The sequence below is a fragment of the Malaclemys terrapin genome, chromosome 11, assembly GCF_027887155.1.
Source record: "Malaclemys terrapin pileata isolate rMalTer1 chromosome 11, rMalTer1.hap1, whole genome shotgun sequence".
Lineage (NCBI taxonomy): Eukaryota > Metazoa > Chordata > Testudines > Emydidae > Malaclemys > Malaclemys terrapin.
In genome coordinates, this window is record NC_071515.1 from 3,500,521 (window position 1) to 3,518,692 (window position 18,172).

The window sequence follows — 18,172 nt, forward strand, 5'->3', positions numbered from 1 at the left end:
TTCTCCAGGGTCCACAGACAAAAGACCTTTGGCTAAAAGCCTGGGATTTAAGCTGACTTGGGGCCTTCTTCCTGATCCAGCAAAGGGACAGGACCCCTGGTCCACAGAGCGCCCCAGTTCTTAGGGGAGGGCCCATAAGACTGGGTGCTTGTTCTGAGCTGCAGCTCTGAGGAACTTGTAAGAAGCCCCTGAGGTGGAGTGATGGCTGGTGAGGTACATTGGGATAGCTCAGTGGTTTGAGCATTGGCCTGCTAACACCCAGGGTTGTGAGTTCAATCCTTGAGGGGGCCACTTAGGGATCCGGGGCAAAAAAAAAATCTGTACTTGGTCCTGCTAGTGAAGGCAGGGGGCTGGACTGATGACCTTTTGGGGTCCCTTCCAGTTCTATGAAATAGGTATGTCTCCATATATTATATTATTATTTTAATTAGCGTGTGGAGGTTCTTTTACTGTTTTTAATATGTTTTCTCTGGCTGCTTTGTACCTTAAGAATGAAGTGGGCTTGCTTTGAAAGAGCTGTGTGGTGATGTATGTCTGTAGCAATCCTGAAGAGAAAGCAAGCAGGCCTGTTTAGGCAGACTCTCTGGCTGGGAAATGCACAGTGAAGGGAGGGAACTGGAAATACCCCGGCCAGAAGGGAAGGAGATGCAGGTCTCCACTCTGAAAGGTAGCGGCTGAGGAGTAGAAGCTGAGAGAGGTGCCCTTGCTGACCATAGAGGGGAAATACAGGGGCGGTTGCCCTGAGCTGTGACAGTTCTCTATTCTGGATTTCATATGACCGCTCTGTATGTTTATACCCTTACTGATGTGTCTTTCCCTGTGCCCTTGCATCACACCTCTTGTGTTAGAACGAGAGGTCTGTCCCCGAGGAACAGTCCTTAGAGTGTCAGCAGTTGAATTACCTGGCCCTAGCAGAACACTGGAGAGCAACGACGAGTCGGTAACCTGCATAGTCTTGCCTTCAAATGGCTGCAGCCTAGAACCATAAGCTGTCTGCTGCACAGGAACCAGCTGTCCTGGTCTGGGGGGCGGTAACTAAGGAGCGAATCACCTGAGAAGGGACTTGAAGCCATCAAGGGCAGGGTCCCCGTGTGCGGGGACTGGCTCTCTCACCATGCATCTGAGAAGAGGCCAGAGCCAGATGACAAGGCTGGGCAGAGGGAGGGCGGTGCAGAAGAATCCTGGGCGTCCTGGAGGGGACACAGACCATAGGACTCTTGAGGGGTGAGGAAACCAAAGTAGAGTTCTGCATGCAGGTGTTTGTTGTGTTCTGTAGATCTGTATCTCCCTTGTACCTTGCTTATGAGTGGTCTTGGTTTAGAAATGCCTTGGCACAGTGTGTGTGTGCCATGCTGTGACTGCCATGTGGTTTCGGCAGCGGGGACGGCTCTCCAGAGGGTGCATGGCTTCGGTGGAGCTCTGTGTAGCAGGTAACAGCTACTAGGGAGGCTTAGGAGAGCAGCACTAGTTTCAGGGCCCGGGCAGTGGGACTGTGGTGTTCCATCACTCAGGAAGGGGCACCAAGGACAAGATCTGCACCCCGAGCATGTATCTAGAAGCCCAGAGCCTGAGACCAGGACTGGACTGTCCAAACCCAGCCAGCTGAAGAGCGTGTGAGATCCAAAGTTTGCAGTGTCCACCAGGAGGAGCTCAGACAGGGTTGTAATATACACAATGATGTTTTTTCTGCTGCACCCTTCTCCTGCAGGATGGAGGTCACTGCCAGGCAGAGGGTTAGCACAAGATCTGTGCAACTTTTGCATCTCTCGCAGAAAGTGTTGATCAGACAGTGCACAGAGAATAAAGACACTGTTCAAAATGTGCATTTACCGTTCTTGTTCAGTGCGTTGCCTATGTGTCAGCTGACCTGCCAACTGAATGAGGTTCACAGTCTGAAGCTGGTATTTGCTGACTTCTGAGTTCTTCTCTTTGTGATCTTTTACTTAGTTTGAATGAATTTCCTTGTATTCATTAAAAGTCAGAAAAAAGACATTGTTGTGATCTTCGTTAAAAGAGAGAAAATTACTGCACAGGCACAAAGTCTTCTTTTAAAAACTTACAAATCAGTTTAATTGAAACAGATTTTCCCCAGACCTCTGTATGTCACAGGTGACTGGTCTGACCTAGAAACTGTCGTCTTGATACCTTTTTGGGAGCAGGTTATTGTGGGAATTCTAACACACTGAATTTCCTCATTTAAATGAAATGTTCAGTCTTTATGTAAAATTAAGACTTATTTTTCATTTAGTATCTCTATATATTGTATATCCAGGAGTCCAGACTTTAGGCTTGTGTATTTAATTTCAGATACCCTAGGAATAGGAAACATAATTTATGCTAATAGTTTCAATGGCGCAGTAATCGGTGTGTCTCACAGGGTCATTTAAAAGACAGACACACGTCCTGAGATCTCAGTTCTGGAGTTGTCCTGCTGCAGCAGCACTCAGGCCTGGTCTACACCTCGGGGTTAGGTCGAATTTAGCTGTGTTAGGTCGATTTCAAAAATGACTGCATCCACCCAACCAACCCCGTTCCGTCGACCTAAAGGGCTCTTAAAATTGACTTCTGTACTCCTCCCCAACAAGGGGAGTAGCGCTAAAATCGACCTTGCTGGGTCGAATTTGGGGTAGTGCAGACGCAAATCGATGGGATAGCTCCTGGAGGCCAATACCAAAGTGCTCCATTGTGACCACTCTGGACAGCACTTTGAACTCCGATGCACTAGCCAGGTACACAGGAAAAGCCCTGGGAACTTTTGAATTTCATTTCCTGTTTGGTCAGCATGGTGAACTCAGCAGCCCAGGTAACCATGCAGTCCCCCCAGAATCGTAGAGCGTAGAATGTTTCTACGCTCCCCCCTATCATCTCCGTCCCTGTGGTTATCACAGATTAGAAGGCGAAAAAAACACACTCGCAATGACATGTTTTCCGAGCTCATGCAGTCCTCCCACACTGATAGGGCACAGCTTAATGCATGGAGGCATTCAATGGCAGAGGCCAGGAAAGAATTAAGTGAGCGCAAAGAGTGGAGGCAGGATGCTATGCTGAGGCTAATGGGGGAGCAAACGGACATGATGAAGCGTCTGTTGGAGCTGCAGGAAAGCCAACAAGAGCACAGACCCCCGCTGTATCCACTGTATAACCACCTACCCTCCTCCCTATGTTCCATAGCCGCCTCACCCAGACGCTCAAGAACGCGGAGGGAGGCTCCAGGCACCCAGCCACTCCACTCCAGAGGATGGCCTGAGCAACAGAAGGCTGTCATTCAAACAGTTTGATTTTTAGTGTGGCTACATTAAGCAATGTCGTCTTGTCGTTCCCTCCTCCTCCACCCCCCTGGGCTACCTTGTCCGTTCTCTTTTTTTTTTTTTTTTTTAATTAATAAAGAATGCATGGTTTCAAAACAATAGTCACTTTATTTCGAAGGGGGGAGAGTGGGTGGCTTACAGGGAATTAAAATCAACCAAGGGGGCGGGTTTGCATCAAGGAGAAACGCACACAACTGACACACCGAAGCCTGGCCAGTCATGAAACTGGTTTTCAAAGCCTTTCTGATGCGCAGCGCGCCTTGCTATTCTCTTCTAATCGCCCTGGTGTCTGGCTGCTCAAAATCGGACACCAGGCGATTTGCCTCAACTTCCCACCCCGCCATAAATGTCTCTCCCTTACTCTCACTGATATTATGGAGCACACAGCAAGCAGCAATAACAATGGGAATGTTTCAGAGTAACAGCCGTGTTAGTCTGTATCCGCAAAAAGAAGAACAGGAGTACTTGTGGCACCTTAGAGACTAACAAATTTATTAGAGCATAAGCTTTCGTGGACTACAGCCCACTTCTTCGGATGCATATAGAATGGAACATATAATCATATATAAAAAATTATATATCTCCTCATTATATGTTCCATTCTATATGCATCCGAAGAAGTGGGCTGTAGTCCACGAAAGCTTATGCTCTAATAAATTTGTTAGTCTCTAAGGTGCCACAAGTACTCCTGTTCTTCTTAATGGGAATGTTGGTTGCACTGAGGTCTGACCAACAGCGCCAGCGAGCTTTTAAACATCCAAAGGCAGATTCTACCACCATTCTGCACTTGCTCAGCCTATAGTTGAACTGCTCCTTACTACGGTCCAGGCTTCATGAAGAGATCCCCCAAGAAAGAGCGCAGAGTTGCAGCAGAAGTGGTGGATGAGGACGGTTAGAGTCCTACTGCACCGTCTGCTGCCAGCAGCACCCAGGAGGACCAGAATGGATCTCCCGAGCTCGTCGCTGGGGAGCAGGAGAGCAGAGTTGCAGCGGAAGCGGTGGAGCCGTACACCGTGCCCTGGAGGTTGCTAGGAGCCGGGCAGGGAAGACGTTCCCAGAACCCCCAGCCAAGCTACATGTCCGACGAGGACCGTTAGCAGTCTTACTTCACCGTCTTGGAGTCATTGTGGATAGTTCTTCTTTGAAAACATCCATTTCATGTGCAGCGGTAGACAAAAACGCTAACAATGTTAGGAATCATTAAGAAAGGGATAGATAATAAGACATTAAAAATCATAATGCCTTTATATAATCCACGGTAAACCCACACCTTGAATATTGCATGTAGTTCTGGTCGCCTCATCTCAAGAAAGGATGTATGAGAATTGGAAAAGATGCAGAGAAGGGCAGCAAAAATGATTAGGGGTATGGAACAGCTTCCATCGGAGGAGAGATTAAGAAGACCGAGATTGTTCATCTTGCAAAAGAGAACACATAACGCAAGAACCAGGGGTCACCCAATGAAATTAATAGGCAGCAGGTTTAAAACAAAAGGAAGCATTTCCTCACATAACTCACATACAACCTGTGGAACCAGTTGCCAGTGGATGTTGTGAAGCCCAAAATTATAACTGGGTTCAAAAAAGAATTATATTAGTTCATAGAGGGTAGGTCCATCAATGGCTATTAGGCAAGATGGTCAGGGACACAACCCTGTGCTCTGGGTGTCCCTAGCCTCTTACTGCAAGAAGCTGGGAGTGGTTGACAGGGAACGGATCACTTGATAATTGCCCCAAACTGTTGATTCCCTTGGAAGCATCTGGGTCTGGTCGTTGTCAGAAGACAGAACACAGGACTAGATGGACCACTGGTCTGACCCAGTATGGCCGCCATTATATTCTTATGTACAATCCTAGAAGGAGACACGGTTGGTGCCCGAAGAGCTTGCAGTCTGAGCAATAGCACAGTCAGCCATGCATGCGAAGGTTAAGGAAGGGGGTGACTGCCTGGGTTTGGACCTACTTTAGTGAAGAGCAGTGCGAAGGAGTGGCTGTTCTGGTGCAAGGAGGAGGGTCATTGATCTAGGCCTGGAGGTGAGACGGGAGCTGAATGGCTTTGTCAGGAATCTGCAGGGTCTGGAATCCTGAATTAGGCTGTGGGTGAGAGCCTGTCAGGTTAATGAGAGAGGAAGGCTATCGCGTGGGGGATGCTGGATGGAATCGGAGTCTAATGGAGTGTTGCGGGAAGGGGGCAAGGAAGGGGACTAGGGTGACAGAAGAGGGGGAGCCAACACTCCACGCTACAGTGTGTGCTTGGGGGAGAAGGGAAGGGGTAGATGGCCTGAGAAATCTTCACCCTTTGGAAACTTGGTGTCCAAACAAAAGTAAAATGCAAATGTAATAGACATTCTTTAAAAGTGTGTGTGTGTGTGTGTTCATTCATAAACAGCTGCTTTGTGACACAAATGAATACGTCTATTGTCATGGGGTTTAAAGGTTTTTTTCTGGGGGCTTGTACAAAGTGAGCCCTGTTTTGTTCTCCAAGGCGCTAGCTCTGCTTGCATTGGTCTCAGATGAGCTTTTATCCCCCAAGCGGGCTATACTGACATCAATGAATGCTACAGAAAATCAACCACAGACACCTCTAGCTGGCCATGCTCTAGCGAAGTGGAAAGAATGTGCTGATATTAACCAGCAAACTGCAGGGGATGCAAACTCTCTGCTCATGTTCAGGCAAAGCGTGACCCATCCCTGTACCGCACCCACCTGGCCAGACAGTTCCTAGGGAACCGTGTATACCTGTGCGGCATGTCTCCTGAGTGCTGTTGCCAGGCTGGCAGGGGAGGGGGATGGGACTTCACTAACAGAGAAAAAACTTGAGAGCCAAATGTTGTGCTTGTGGTGGGGTAAAAGTCCAGTAACACAGGAAATGCACCTGTCCATGCCAGCAGAGCCTTTGGCCCCTCATCCCAGAGCAGATTTGGAGGGCTTAGCTATACTGGACTCTATAGTTTGGAATGAGCTATCAACACATCTGGAGATCTCATTTAATATCTATGACAAGACCCAGCAAAATCACCCAGCTGAACTAGAGGAAAATGCCTTGAATGACTCATAACAATTGGGATGGCAGCAGTGGCTCGCTCTCAGCCGTATGAGAAAACAGTTTTCCAGAGCAGACAGCCTCGTGGTCAGCCCATCTGGAGGAGCTAAGGCAATTAGTTCAGGAGTTCTCCTCCTTACCTAATCTTTCCCTCGCTCTGCCCCCGGTGCAGCTGTGACCCAGAGACCTCTTGGTGCCAACTGGCAGAGCAGGTCACAGAGTGTTCGGGGGGAGGGATAGCTCAGTGGTTTGAGCATTGGGCTGCTAAACCCAGGGTTGTGAGTTCAATCCTTGAGGGGGCCATTTAGGGATCTGGGGCAAAAAACCTGTCTGGTCCTCCTTTGAGGAGGAAGTTGGACTAGATGACCTCCAGAGGTCCCTTCTAACCCTGATATTCAATCCCCTAGGTCAGAGGAAGGCATATTAAGTTTACCAAAGGATGGCATGTGAGATCTTTACCAAGAGCCCGCTGGTGGTCATAATCCATTGCAAAATGTATGGACAGAGTGTGTGGAAGGAATTATGTAGCTATACCCAAAGCTATGTTCTTAAGCTCTGTGATTGTGTATTGTCTGCTTCACAATGGGGGCCTGTCCACAGGCTGCGCTGAGTGCTGACCAAGGGATTGTGAGAAGAAAGAGGCACACAGGAAAGAAACAGCCAACAGGCAGGTGTCCTGGTTAAGAGTAAAGCTGATGGTTTGGGGTGGGGGTAGAACTGGGGGTACAGAGAAACATCTGGGATCTTTTCCACATACTCACTTCCTCTGGGGTTCCTTGGCTTGGTTGAGGGACTGATGCTGTTAGTGTAGGCTGACTTGGCTATTGCTGGTGCTGGGTCTTATTTATCTCTTCATCTGACCTTTCCCTCCCCACTGCCCCCCAAGTAGGGGACAACAACATGTATCAGAACAATTTCCACCTGTTCTATCCAAGTGTGGAAAGTGAGTCTAACTGAAGCAGGTCTGGCTGCCAGAACTTGTCTGAGGGCTTGTCGACATGGACACTTAGTGCGTGGCAAGCTGGGGAGTAAATCAGCCTCGCACAAGCCTGCCACTCACTAACTGTCCGTGTGGACCCTGCTGACACACACTAACCATGCCCTGCTGTGAAATGGGGGTGGATAAACGCACAAGGGACCTGTCAGTGCGCGGCAGCAGGGTCTGCATGGGTACTTGGTGCACGGCCGGCTCGGGTGGGCTAGATTTACACCCCAGCTTGCTGTGAATCAAATGTTCGCACAGACAAGCCCTAAATGAGGGCTCCCAGATAACTCAATCTCTTCTGTTAAACTTTTTAAAAACAAGACTTATGGCACTAAAGAAGACGGCGCGAGCTCTTGGCACTGAAAGGGGAGGTGTCTCTCTCTCTGGGGGCTTTCTGCAGTGTCTTCAGTCTAAGCACCTACTGGTTCCACTCTGAAAAGAGACTTTGTGAAACTGGCACCAGGGCTTCCATGCTTATGGTGTGTGAATGATGCCTGATCAAATTGTCTGAGTTTACAAGCAAAACTGTTTATTTTCCCATTCATCTTGGGATCTGAAAAGCCAAGCTGACTTCTTCCTGCCTCCTACTTAACAGTAAGAACAATTCTGCTGCCCAAATAATGCTCTTAGTTACACCTGCGAAGTCCCTTTGTCCTCTCATGTTAACCTGTACCAGGTGGGCTGCCCAGGTGTCAGTGGGGCCGTGCAGATGTAGTGGGAACTCGTGTAACAATTCTGCTGGTGAGGCGTTATCCATCTCTCAGTTGTGATGGCTGTGTAAGACTGATAGTAAAAAGTAGTTTTAAAGAAACACATATCTCTTATTTGTCTCTAAAGTAAGCAGGTAGGATTATGAATACACACAGGAATTGGCCCTGCTGAGAAAGATGCCCTTTTGACATAATCAACTTTCAGAGGAGAACCGCACTTTAGCAAGCAGCTAAAGCTAACTTATTTTTTTTCAAAGCAGGTGTTTGAAATTGCAGTGTGTGTGTGTGTGTGTGTGTGTGTGTGTGCGTGCGCGCGAGTGCGACACACGGGCAGAGGGGAATTCTTCTAGAATTTAGTTTCAGGTTAATTTTAATTTTGACTTTAAAAAAAAAATGCTAAATTCACTCATTGGTTTTTGGGGGAAGTTATCCAAAATTTGGTATTGCACTAGGATCTTTTTTTTGTTTTTCTCCTGTCCTGTCTGGTGAATTAATTCAACAGCCGGAGTCCTCTTCATTGCCATTAGATAAAGAAGGCAGCCAAGGGGACCAAGAGATTTGGGGACTGGAATCCATTGAGGACTCAGGAGAGCATGTATTAATGGGAGAACCAATGTCTGGGAGTGGGACATGCAGAATGTGCTCATATTATCTAACGGGGTTCAGAGGAGTCCCAGAAGTGGGGTAAATGGTAGCAGTGGGCTCACGGAGTGGAGATACAGTAACTCCTCGTTTAACGTAGTTATGTTCCTGAAAAATGTGACTTTAAGCGAAACAATGTTAAGCGAAGCCAATTTCCTCATAAGAATTAATGTAAAGGGGGGGGAGGGGGTTAGATTCCAGAGAAATTTTTTTCACCAGACAAAAGACATATATACACACACACACACACACACACACACACACACAGTATAAGTTTTAAACAAACAATTTAATACTGTACACAGCAATGATGATTGTGAAGCTTGGTTGAGGTGGAGGAGTCAGAGGGTGGGCTATTTCCCAGGGAATGCCTTACAGCTAAATGATGAACTAGCACTCGGCTGAGCCCTCAAGCATTAACACATTGTTGTTAATGTAGCCTCACACTCTACAAGGCAGCACAAATGGAGGGAGGGGAGACAGCATGGCAGAGAGAGACAGAGACACACACTGTATGTGAGAGAGAGATGCGCATTGCCCCTTTAAGTACTCTAACCCCACTCTAAGTACATTGCCTTTTTAAGTAGATCAGCAAATTGAGACAGCAGCTGCTGTCAGCAAGCTCCCTCCATCCTGAGCCCTGTCGTGTCCCTGCCTGCTCTATGGAGATGGGGTAAACGGGGGAAAGGAGCAGGGGGGATGCCCTGACATTAGCGCGCCTCTCCCCCCAGCACAGCAAGCAGGAGGCTCCCAGGAGCAGCTCCAAGGCAGAGGGCAGGAGCAGCACATGGCAGTGGGAGGAGGGACAGCTGAACTGCCCAGCAATTGCTAGCCTGCTGGGCGGCTGCTACACAGGAAACTTAGGGGAGTGAGGAGCTGATGGGGGGCTGCCGGTCCACCCTGGTTCCAAGCCCCCACCAGCTAGCTGCAACGGGCTGCTCTTCCTGCAAGCGGTGGACAAAGCAGGCGGCTGCCAAACAACGTAAGAAGGGAGCATTGCACAACTTTAAACAAGCATGTTCCCTAATTGATCAGCAACGGAACAACGAAGCAACATTAACTGGGACGACTTTTAAGTGAGGAGTTACTGTATGGAGAATAGGTTCCGATTTAAACCAAACCAAACCAAAAGACTCCTAAAAGAAAGCAGAGAGATGGCTAAAATGCAGTGATTTAGTACTGGCATCCCTGCTGAAGCTCAGACATATGTAGTTCAAAATATCTAGCAGATTGTGTCACGGGTTTGTTCCCTTTTGGTTTCATGTGTAAGAATGCGATAGCTACGCTGCACTTTCAGATAACACAGTGTGTTGGCTGTGGTGGAGAGGGAATGCAGATGCACCGTCAGAAGGTGACTGCAACAAAACTCTGTTGTCATCTGATAGAAAGAAGAAACTTGTGGATCGAAATATCTAAGCATTTGTTTTTAAACAATATTATTTCACTCGAGTTATTTTAAAAGTTTGAAGAATTCATTTCCTTGATCTTTATATTTGTTTGTCAAGATCTCAAATGAGCCTAGCAGTGTGCTACTTTTCTAGTGTAGTCTGACAAGGGTAAATGGTGAATATGGAAACATTATAGAAAGAAAAAGACAAATGCATTCTGTATTCAATTAGTTGTAGCCTATTTTCATGGTTTGATGTATCTGTTACAAAAAATATTCTAGAAGTGACATCACATCAGTTCCTTTTCAAACAAAGCATAAATATGGCATTGTTACTATGTCAACTAATATTTTAATTAGCAAACTTATTCAAACTACATTTTAAAAATACAGTGGAAAATATGTCTTATCGGAGTAAACTAGTATATTCTGTCCCTGGAAGTATTTTTGGAGTGTTGCCAAAAGCATGCGTTAAGCTATAGCAAATGTACATGTAATTTTTAAATTGATCTCTCGTACTTTTTTGTAGCCAAATGGAGGAAAATTGATACTCGTAGAAATCTAGAATGAACTGCTCGTATTTAGGATATTGCAATTTATTATTTTATAGCACGCAGGTGTGTTTGGGTTCATAGAGAACACAGGCCCTATCCCACAGACCTTGCTGTCTGTTTCAATCCTGTAAGGACTTACACACCTGCTTGGCTTTACACACTGTGGGTAGTGCCATTCAGAGCAAAGTTGCTCCTCGGAGTGTAGAAAGAGAAGCACATAGGTGTAGCTATGGCATGAAGGAGGGGATTAGGTGGGGACAGCAGTACAGCTGCAGCGGTTTGCTTTAAGGCATGTATCTTTCTTTGAATTGTTTATTTTTTACAAGTATAAAAATAAAATAGATAATTTTAAACATAGTGAAAATAATTGAGACTTGAAGGAAAGAACATGGATTCTTTTGCCAGCTAAAGGAAACACGGAATTCTTGGGCAATCTCCTATTCTGTCAGCCACCCCGGAACGGTACATAGCTGCTATAACCGCACGGCGTAGGGTATGTCTAAGATGTGATCATGGCAGGTGCAGGCGTGCCTGAGCTAGCGTTGTTTGCATTGGCTTGCTAGCTGTGGCGGTGAGGGCTAGTCGTGCTGGGCCAGATTGTACTCCCGCAACTAGGCTACACTGCTATTCTCAGCAAGTGAGCTCGACCAAAGCTAGCACAGTTATGTCTGCGGGTGCTGCCGTCGCACCTCCGGATTGCACTGTACACAGACCCGTGAGGACCGGAGGCTCTTTGTTGTTGTGACGGTTAGTCCGAGAGGAGTCCAGGTGGGTGTGCTTCCTTTCGTAGTAACCAGTGCTGTACCCAGGGGTCTTCCTTGCGAACGACAGGGAGGAGAACGCAGACCCTTACTTGGATGGTGTAAGCAGTTCCTCCTCCGGGGGACTGGAGAAGATTTTCTGTGGTTTCCTCTCTCTTGGGTGCCACATGCATCTTCAGCCCATTGCTCACCATTTTGAAAATTGAAACTGGATAGATTATAGACATACGAAGTGTGCAAGCTTCTCCCGTGGCAAGCTCTGCTTTGGAGTAAATCATTCGTGAGACTGTGGGCCTGAATCTCTGACTATCAAGGGCACTTGCTGATAAGGGATTGAATGCTTCCTTTACTCAATACGGGGCTCGTTTGAGTGAAGCTGCTGGTCCGGCTTCCCAGGAGCGCTCGGAAGTGCTGCTGGCCATATCCTGTCTCTTTATCCTGGAGGCTCCCAAAACACCAGGGCTTCTCAGGATGCCTGCCTCTGGCGGAAAGGACCTCTCCCGAGGGAGAGCCTCATGGACACTTGCTTGTCATTGTGCAAGCCCATTCCCCGGTTGGACCCTGTCCCTGGAGTATGCCAAGGGCTGTCCCTGTGTCACGGAGTCACTGGGCGATGCTCTGGAACTACTCCCTACGAAGCCAGTCAGGACTCTGGGGGAGCCTCCTCGCTCTGAGCAGACTGTCTCCATGGCAAGAAGCTTATACAGCTTCGACCTTCCTGGGCCTGACCTTGGAGCATTCAGCATCCCCTTTTCACACTGTGCGCTTCCCACAGCGAGTCCGCCCAGACGGGGCTCCTGGGAAAGCGAGAGGGCCCTGCACCCCAACTCCGCAGTCAGACGTGACTCTCAGCCAGCCAGTAAAACAGAAGGTTTATTAGACGACAGGAACACGGTCTAAACCAGAGCTTGTAGGTACAGAGACCAGGACCCCTAAGTCAAGTCCACCTTGCGGGCAGGGAGCCCAGAGCCCCGTCTGGGCCTCCCTCCATTTCCCCAGCCAGCTCCAGACTGAAAACCCCTCCAGCCCCTCCTGGCCTTTGTCTTTTTCCCAGGCCAGGAAGCCACCTGATCTTTGTTCTCCCACACCTTCAGTTGGCACCTTTGCAGGGGAGGGACCCAGGCCATCAGGAGACAGGGTGTCGGCCGTTCTCTGTGCAGATCTCTGCACATCCCTGCCCTTTAGGGGTCTACAACAATCACACCCCCTTATCCTACCACCTAGATACTTAAGAAAGGCATAGGAGGAGCTGAGTATTCAGAGAAAACATTAAGAACATTCCCACTTTGTCACACCCTGCATACCAGACAGGGAAGAGTTACTCGTACCTCGCTAGACTGTCACTACCTACCAGGGAGCGTGGCTATGCTGTTTACAAGGAAATTGCCATTTAGTAAGTCCCCTTAATTTCTTAAGCAGGGTAGTTACCTGCCCTGTATGTCCTTCACAGACAGCTCAGTTTGTTATTAACAACGGGGGCTGTTCCCTTGTAACCTGATTAATTTCTAATGCAGTGGCAAGGGGGAGCAGGACTGTATCCAGAGCAGCAGAGGAGGGGACTGCGTGCACTGAAGCACTGGGTACGTGGAGGGCCGGGAAAAGGGAAATCGGGGGCAGAGCTGCGTGAGAATCCAGACCCTGCTGCCTACAAAAATAGTTCTGGAACATGGCAGACAATTTTGGGATGTCATCAGGAGTGACCGAGTGCCTGGGAACGGGCAGTGTTGTACCCTGGGCTGACCCTGGATGGATCTAAATGGGTACGTGGGTCTCAAAACCTGGGAGAATGGGAAATACACCAGAGAAAAGGAGCCCTTGTCCCATGTACAGCCATTCCACGTTGGGAAGAACTGGCCACTGCAAAGGGAGTGTGCAGGGCAATTTAAAATGGAGGCTGCTGCGTGTCTGGGATCTGCTGTATGAAGAAGAGAGAAATGGTGAAGGAGAAGCTGCATGATCCACTGCAGCTCAGATGGGCTCCGGTTAGGAAGCGAGTCTCTCGCTGAGTTAGTGATGAAACTGGGGCCGTGATTATGGGGGGAGAGGCGTCTGCCAGGCTGCATTGTGTAAAGGGTTCTCAAGCGTCTCTTCACGTTGGTGTGACCAGCCTCTGCATCGCCCCACTCCCAACTGCGTATCGTCCTTGCCCGCAGGCACCAGCAAAGTCCAAGATATGTGTGTCCTGTTCGTCTCCCTTGTGGCTGCTTGTTCTTGGTCTGGATAGGTGCTCGCTTGGCCTTCCCCTTGTATACAGTAGCCCACGGCCCATTCCTTGACATAAACCACATGGCCTGACAAAATGATGGTTGTGAATTCTTTGCCTTTCTAAGGCAGATGAAGACCTGTGTTTGCACTGTTACTGGTTTGACAGGGAACTTGATGCTGGCGATTAATAGCCCTCCTCACTGTTGCTGTAGTGTCCAGGTATTGGAGGGTCTCTGCGGTGCTGGGTGGGGATAGAGGGCGAACCAGACCATCACCTACATTCCTTCTTTTGGGTGTGAAAACCCTTGCTGTGTCCGCGTGTTGGTATCTGCCGTGCGAGTCGGCACTGCAAAGCCCTGCTAGTGTTTGGCGAGATCTGAACCAAGAGGGGAGTGAAGGGAGCTCAGGAAATGGTGTGATTACTAGACCGTATTGTGCACTCAGGCTCATAATGCACTCTGTGGAGGAATCGCCTCTACAAGGCTGATTACAGGCATTAAGCATATTGATCTCCTTGGAAATGGAATTTCCAGGTAATTGGTTCACTAAATTCTGAGGATGCTGATTCCGATCTGACAGATTATGCAAAGCATGGCTGGAATGAAGGATTTCCCCTCTGCTGCAGAGTCCTGTCTAAGAAGTTAATCTCTGGGAAGCCCCAAGAGCTAATCGGCTGGAGATCCAGGGGGGTCTGGTTAACCTAGGGAGAAAAGTCCCTTGAGCATGGCGGGGTGGAGGAGGAAACACCATCCTCCCAGATATGTAGGGGATCCTCACAAAATGCAGGAATTACGGGATGAAAGCCACTGTGCCGTACATGAGGGGTGTACTGGTTTGTCCTGGCCCTGTACTCTAATCATCTGTGAATTACTGAGGACTATCCATTCGCCAACTGACGCAGAGTCCATCGCAGTCCCTGGAAGGGCTCTCATTGACTCCTGCGCGCTTTGCATCAAAGCCCTTCGCACTGTCCTGCAGGATGGGACGAGTGGGTTAGAATGCCTCTTGTCTTGCTTCTGGGCTTCTTGTTCCTCAGGCTACGAAGTGGGAGGGTCCTTCGGGGCAGCACTGTCAGCCCTAGACTAAGGGAGGGAAGTCGTGCCTCCTGTCCTACACACGAAGGCTTTGGCTGTTGCTTAGCCAGGGAATTGCGTGGGTGAGGGGGATGGCTTAGGCTGCTGCAATGATCTAGGAGAACGTGCAGGGGAAATGTGGAATGACCGTTTCATGCATGTGTTGCTCTGCATGGTTTGTTACCCGTTCTCACCAATGTGGTGTTCCTCAGCATGACATTCCTGTCAAAAAGGCAGCATGTGGAGCTAGTATGTGAAGGCACTTGTGTCCAGCCCAGTTCACCCAGTCTCTGGGTCCAGCGCAGTCTCTGGGCCGACCCCGTCAGGTGCAGCTGCCCCGCCGAGCTGAGGGGAGAAGGAAACCCAGGAAATGCCTCATCGCCACAGTTACAAGAGCAAATACCTGCTGTAGAAGCCAGGCTCATGAGAGGGAGAGGAAGGAAAGGAGTGGGGAGGCTGCCAGCTGGGCTGTGTGAGGAAAGATGGAGCCCAGGGGGTGAAGTGACTGACTGCAAATCATCGCTCTGCTTTCTCTGACAGCAGCACTGTCACAAACCACAGGGCCTGACAAAACGAAGGTTGTGAATTCTTTGCCACAGCTCCCATGCCTGCTCCCTCTGCATGTCTGACAAGCAGCCTGCATGCTCTGGAGTTTTTCTCATGTCTAATTACAGGAGAACAGCTACTAAAACACAGGCATGCGGCCAGGAAGGGGCAGACGTCTCTGGACATGCTAAGCTGTGGGCAGGAAGGAGTTAAAGGTCCATGGCTAGTGGTGTGGCTGAGAAGTAAATGGCAGAATGCTTCTCTGGAGTGTGGCACAAGGGTGCAGTGCTGCTGGCTCCCAGGGAGGAGCTGCAGAAGGGTTTGGGCAAAGGATAAAACTCCAGGTATGCTCAGAAGCCAGCCCCAGGTTCCCAGAGGGAGCATTGCCCTGTCGGGGAAGGAGGGCGTGGAATAGGAGAGGCTGGCTGGTTGGGAGCAGGGCTTGGCAGGGGCTCTGGCTAGCCACGCCTCCCTGCGTTTTTGTGCATGCTTCGAGGAGCTGCAGAGGACAGATCAATGTGAGCTCCCCTGGATGCTGGTCTGCTGCAGGACACTTCTCCTGGAACTGGATTTTTCATGGCTCCAGCGGAGCAGCGTCTGTGTCTCCTGCTCTTGCTAACCTGCTGCTGCTCCTTGGCGGAGGCACAGTTATTTGGCTGGCTCTGGGGGAGCCAAAACAACCCCAAGGTAACGACCCTGCCCCCCACAGAGAGCCCCGCTACGGAGGGACAGACGGCGGAACTGCTTACCTCTCCTGTGGCCACCACGACAGAGGCTGCTGTGCCAGCGACCGCGCAGCCAGGGGACCGAGTATGGCGCACACTCTCAGTCACGAGGCAGGCTCCAGCCATGGACACCGCTGTCCCCGCTCTGGCATCCCCTGCCATGCCCCAGGGCAAAGAGGAGAACCTCGCGGGAGTGGGGGCTGAGATCCTGGACGTAGCAGAGGGCATCAGGAGCCTGGTTCAGCTGTGGGATCAGAGGACCGGGAACACAGGGGAGCCCACAGACGCTGCTCCTCTGACAACGCCTCACACCAGCCTGGCTGCTCTAAGCTCTGCAACGGGGCTGGCTGGCCGTGGGAACATGACTGCCAACTTGACAGGGGAGGGCCACAGCCTGCTCGGGACCGGGGAGCCAGGGGCTTCACTTCCCATGTCAACAAGGCCCCCACCTACCTGGAACAGGACTCAGGCGCTCTTACAGAAGCCTGCAGCGGCTCTTCCAGGTAGTGCTTCTTTCTCGTTTTCACCAGGTGGAGATGCCCGTGGTGAGATCTTTGCAGAGGATCAGGAAGGTGCTGCCCTCCCACAAGCAAGGGCTGGCGGGGGAGTGGCCTCAGAAAAGAGAGGAGGAGTTTCACCGACAGCAAGTGTTCTGGACTGGTGGGAGCTGCAGACCAATATCAGCGTGCATGCCGGGATTCCAGCCCAGCTGGCAGGTTCTTTAGACAGCTGGCTATCCCATTATATTGCACATTCAAACCAATCGGTCTCTTATGGGAATAGTACCCGTCGCAGCCTTAAAAATAACAGCAGCCAATCAGTGCAAAGCACTGACCCTTCCATAATGCATTTTGGGATGGCAGTGGCTGATTTAACTAGGAACCATACTGATGCTGTTTCTAATATGAATGCAACTAATTCTGTGGAATTTTTTTCTGCCAATAATTCCGAATCTCTTGAGTTTGATTTACTAACCTACACTATGCAACTTTATAACAATGGTAGCGCAGGGCTTGCTTCCTCCTTTCCTGGATTGACGCTTCCAGCGGGTCGCTGCTTGCCCTTCCCAGCCGACCTGCCATATTGCAACAACCTGGGCATAAGGCATTTCAGATTACCGAATTATTTCCATCATGGCAGTGACGTGGAAATTCGGGCTGCTTTGCATGAGTGGGAGGGGCTTCTGACATCTCGGTGCCACCGCTACCTGGAATGGTTTTTCTGCTTGCTGCTGGTCCCCGGGTGCAATGCTTCTATTCCGATAACGCCCCCACCGTGCTGGGGGTTCTGTGAGGCTGTGAGAGATCTGTGCTGGATTCATTTGAAAGAGGGGCGCCTCCCAATATCATGTGACTCTCTCCCTGCAGAGGATGCTGGGTATTCTTGTGTGTTTGTAAATGTGTCTGCAGGTAATATCATGGGGGTAATGTTTCTTACCAATTTTTCTGTTTCTTCCCCCAGGTAATCTTAAGCTAAATCTGTACTTGCTTTGCCAACTTTGTGGTTTTGTGGGGGTAAAGCAGTGACTTCCATCAAACTGTCCCCTGCCCTCTCCTTCCATTGGTGTGTCTACGCAGGGGGACGCTGCTCTCTTTAGAGTTCTGCCAGCTTGGGTCTGGCTTGTGGCCAGTCCTGCTAGCCCAGGTGCCCAGACCACACTGCTGGCGAGGCCTGTGCTCCGTGCCAGATGCTGAAGGAGGTTAATGGCAGTTGCCAGGGTGCAAGTGACTCCTCCCCCCTCTCTCTGCCCAGCCCCACAACCCCTCTAGCTTTGGGTCAGAGGGCAGGGGAGGAGTGGAATCCATCCAGCACCTGGCATTGGCCACTGTTAGAAGGCAGGATACTGGGTTAGATGGACCATTGGTCTGACCCAGTGTGGCCGCTCTTACGTTCTTATTCTCTCCTCTGCTGCCAGCGAAGGGTCCAAAATCACTGAACGACTCTGTTGCTGATGACGTACTTGGAGCCATATCTGTGGCTCGTGCGTTCTAGCAGGGCGTTGGGGCAGTTTTCATAGTGTCCTTGCACTTTTGGTGGGGGACTGGAAGAGCTGGGGGGTGGGTCTATTTCAAATCACCTGTCTGCTGCTGGAGACAGCTTTCTCTCTGGAGATTCCAGCTTGCCTACCATGGCTTTGGAAGATGGCGCAATGCTGGGATGGGGCGCCGTACGTCCGTGGTGCTCAGGGTCTCTTCACTGGCTGTGGGTGATGCACTGAATATTGCCTTCCAATT

The 18,172-nt window shown here is 49.8% G+C and overlaps 1 protein-coding gene across 4 annotated transcripts in view; it reads left to right on the forward strand.

The window, feature by feature from the left end:
- The window catches only part of COL18A1 (collagen type XVIII alpha 1 chain), a 251,422-nt gene that overhangs the window by 121,183 nt on the left and 112,067 nt on the right, over positions 1-18,172 (forward strand). For 2 of the 4 annotated variants that reach the window (XM_054044702.1, XM_054044703.1), the window contains exon 1: positions 15,730-17,347. The exons of 1 other annotated variant lie outside the window; for it this stretch is intronic. In XM_054044702.1, coding sequence (XP_053900677.1) covers positions 15,790-17,347 — 1,558 coding nt within the window. In that variant the 5' untranslated portion in view covers positions 15,730-15,789. Of the gene's footprint in view, positions 1-15,729; positions 17,348-18,172 lie in introns of those variants that run through there. One more of the 4 variants, XM_054044704.1, reaches the window with a different exon arrangement.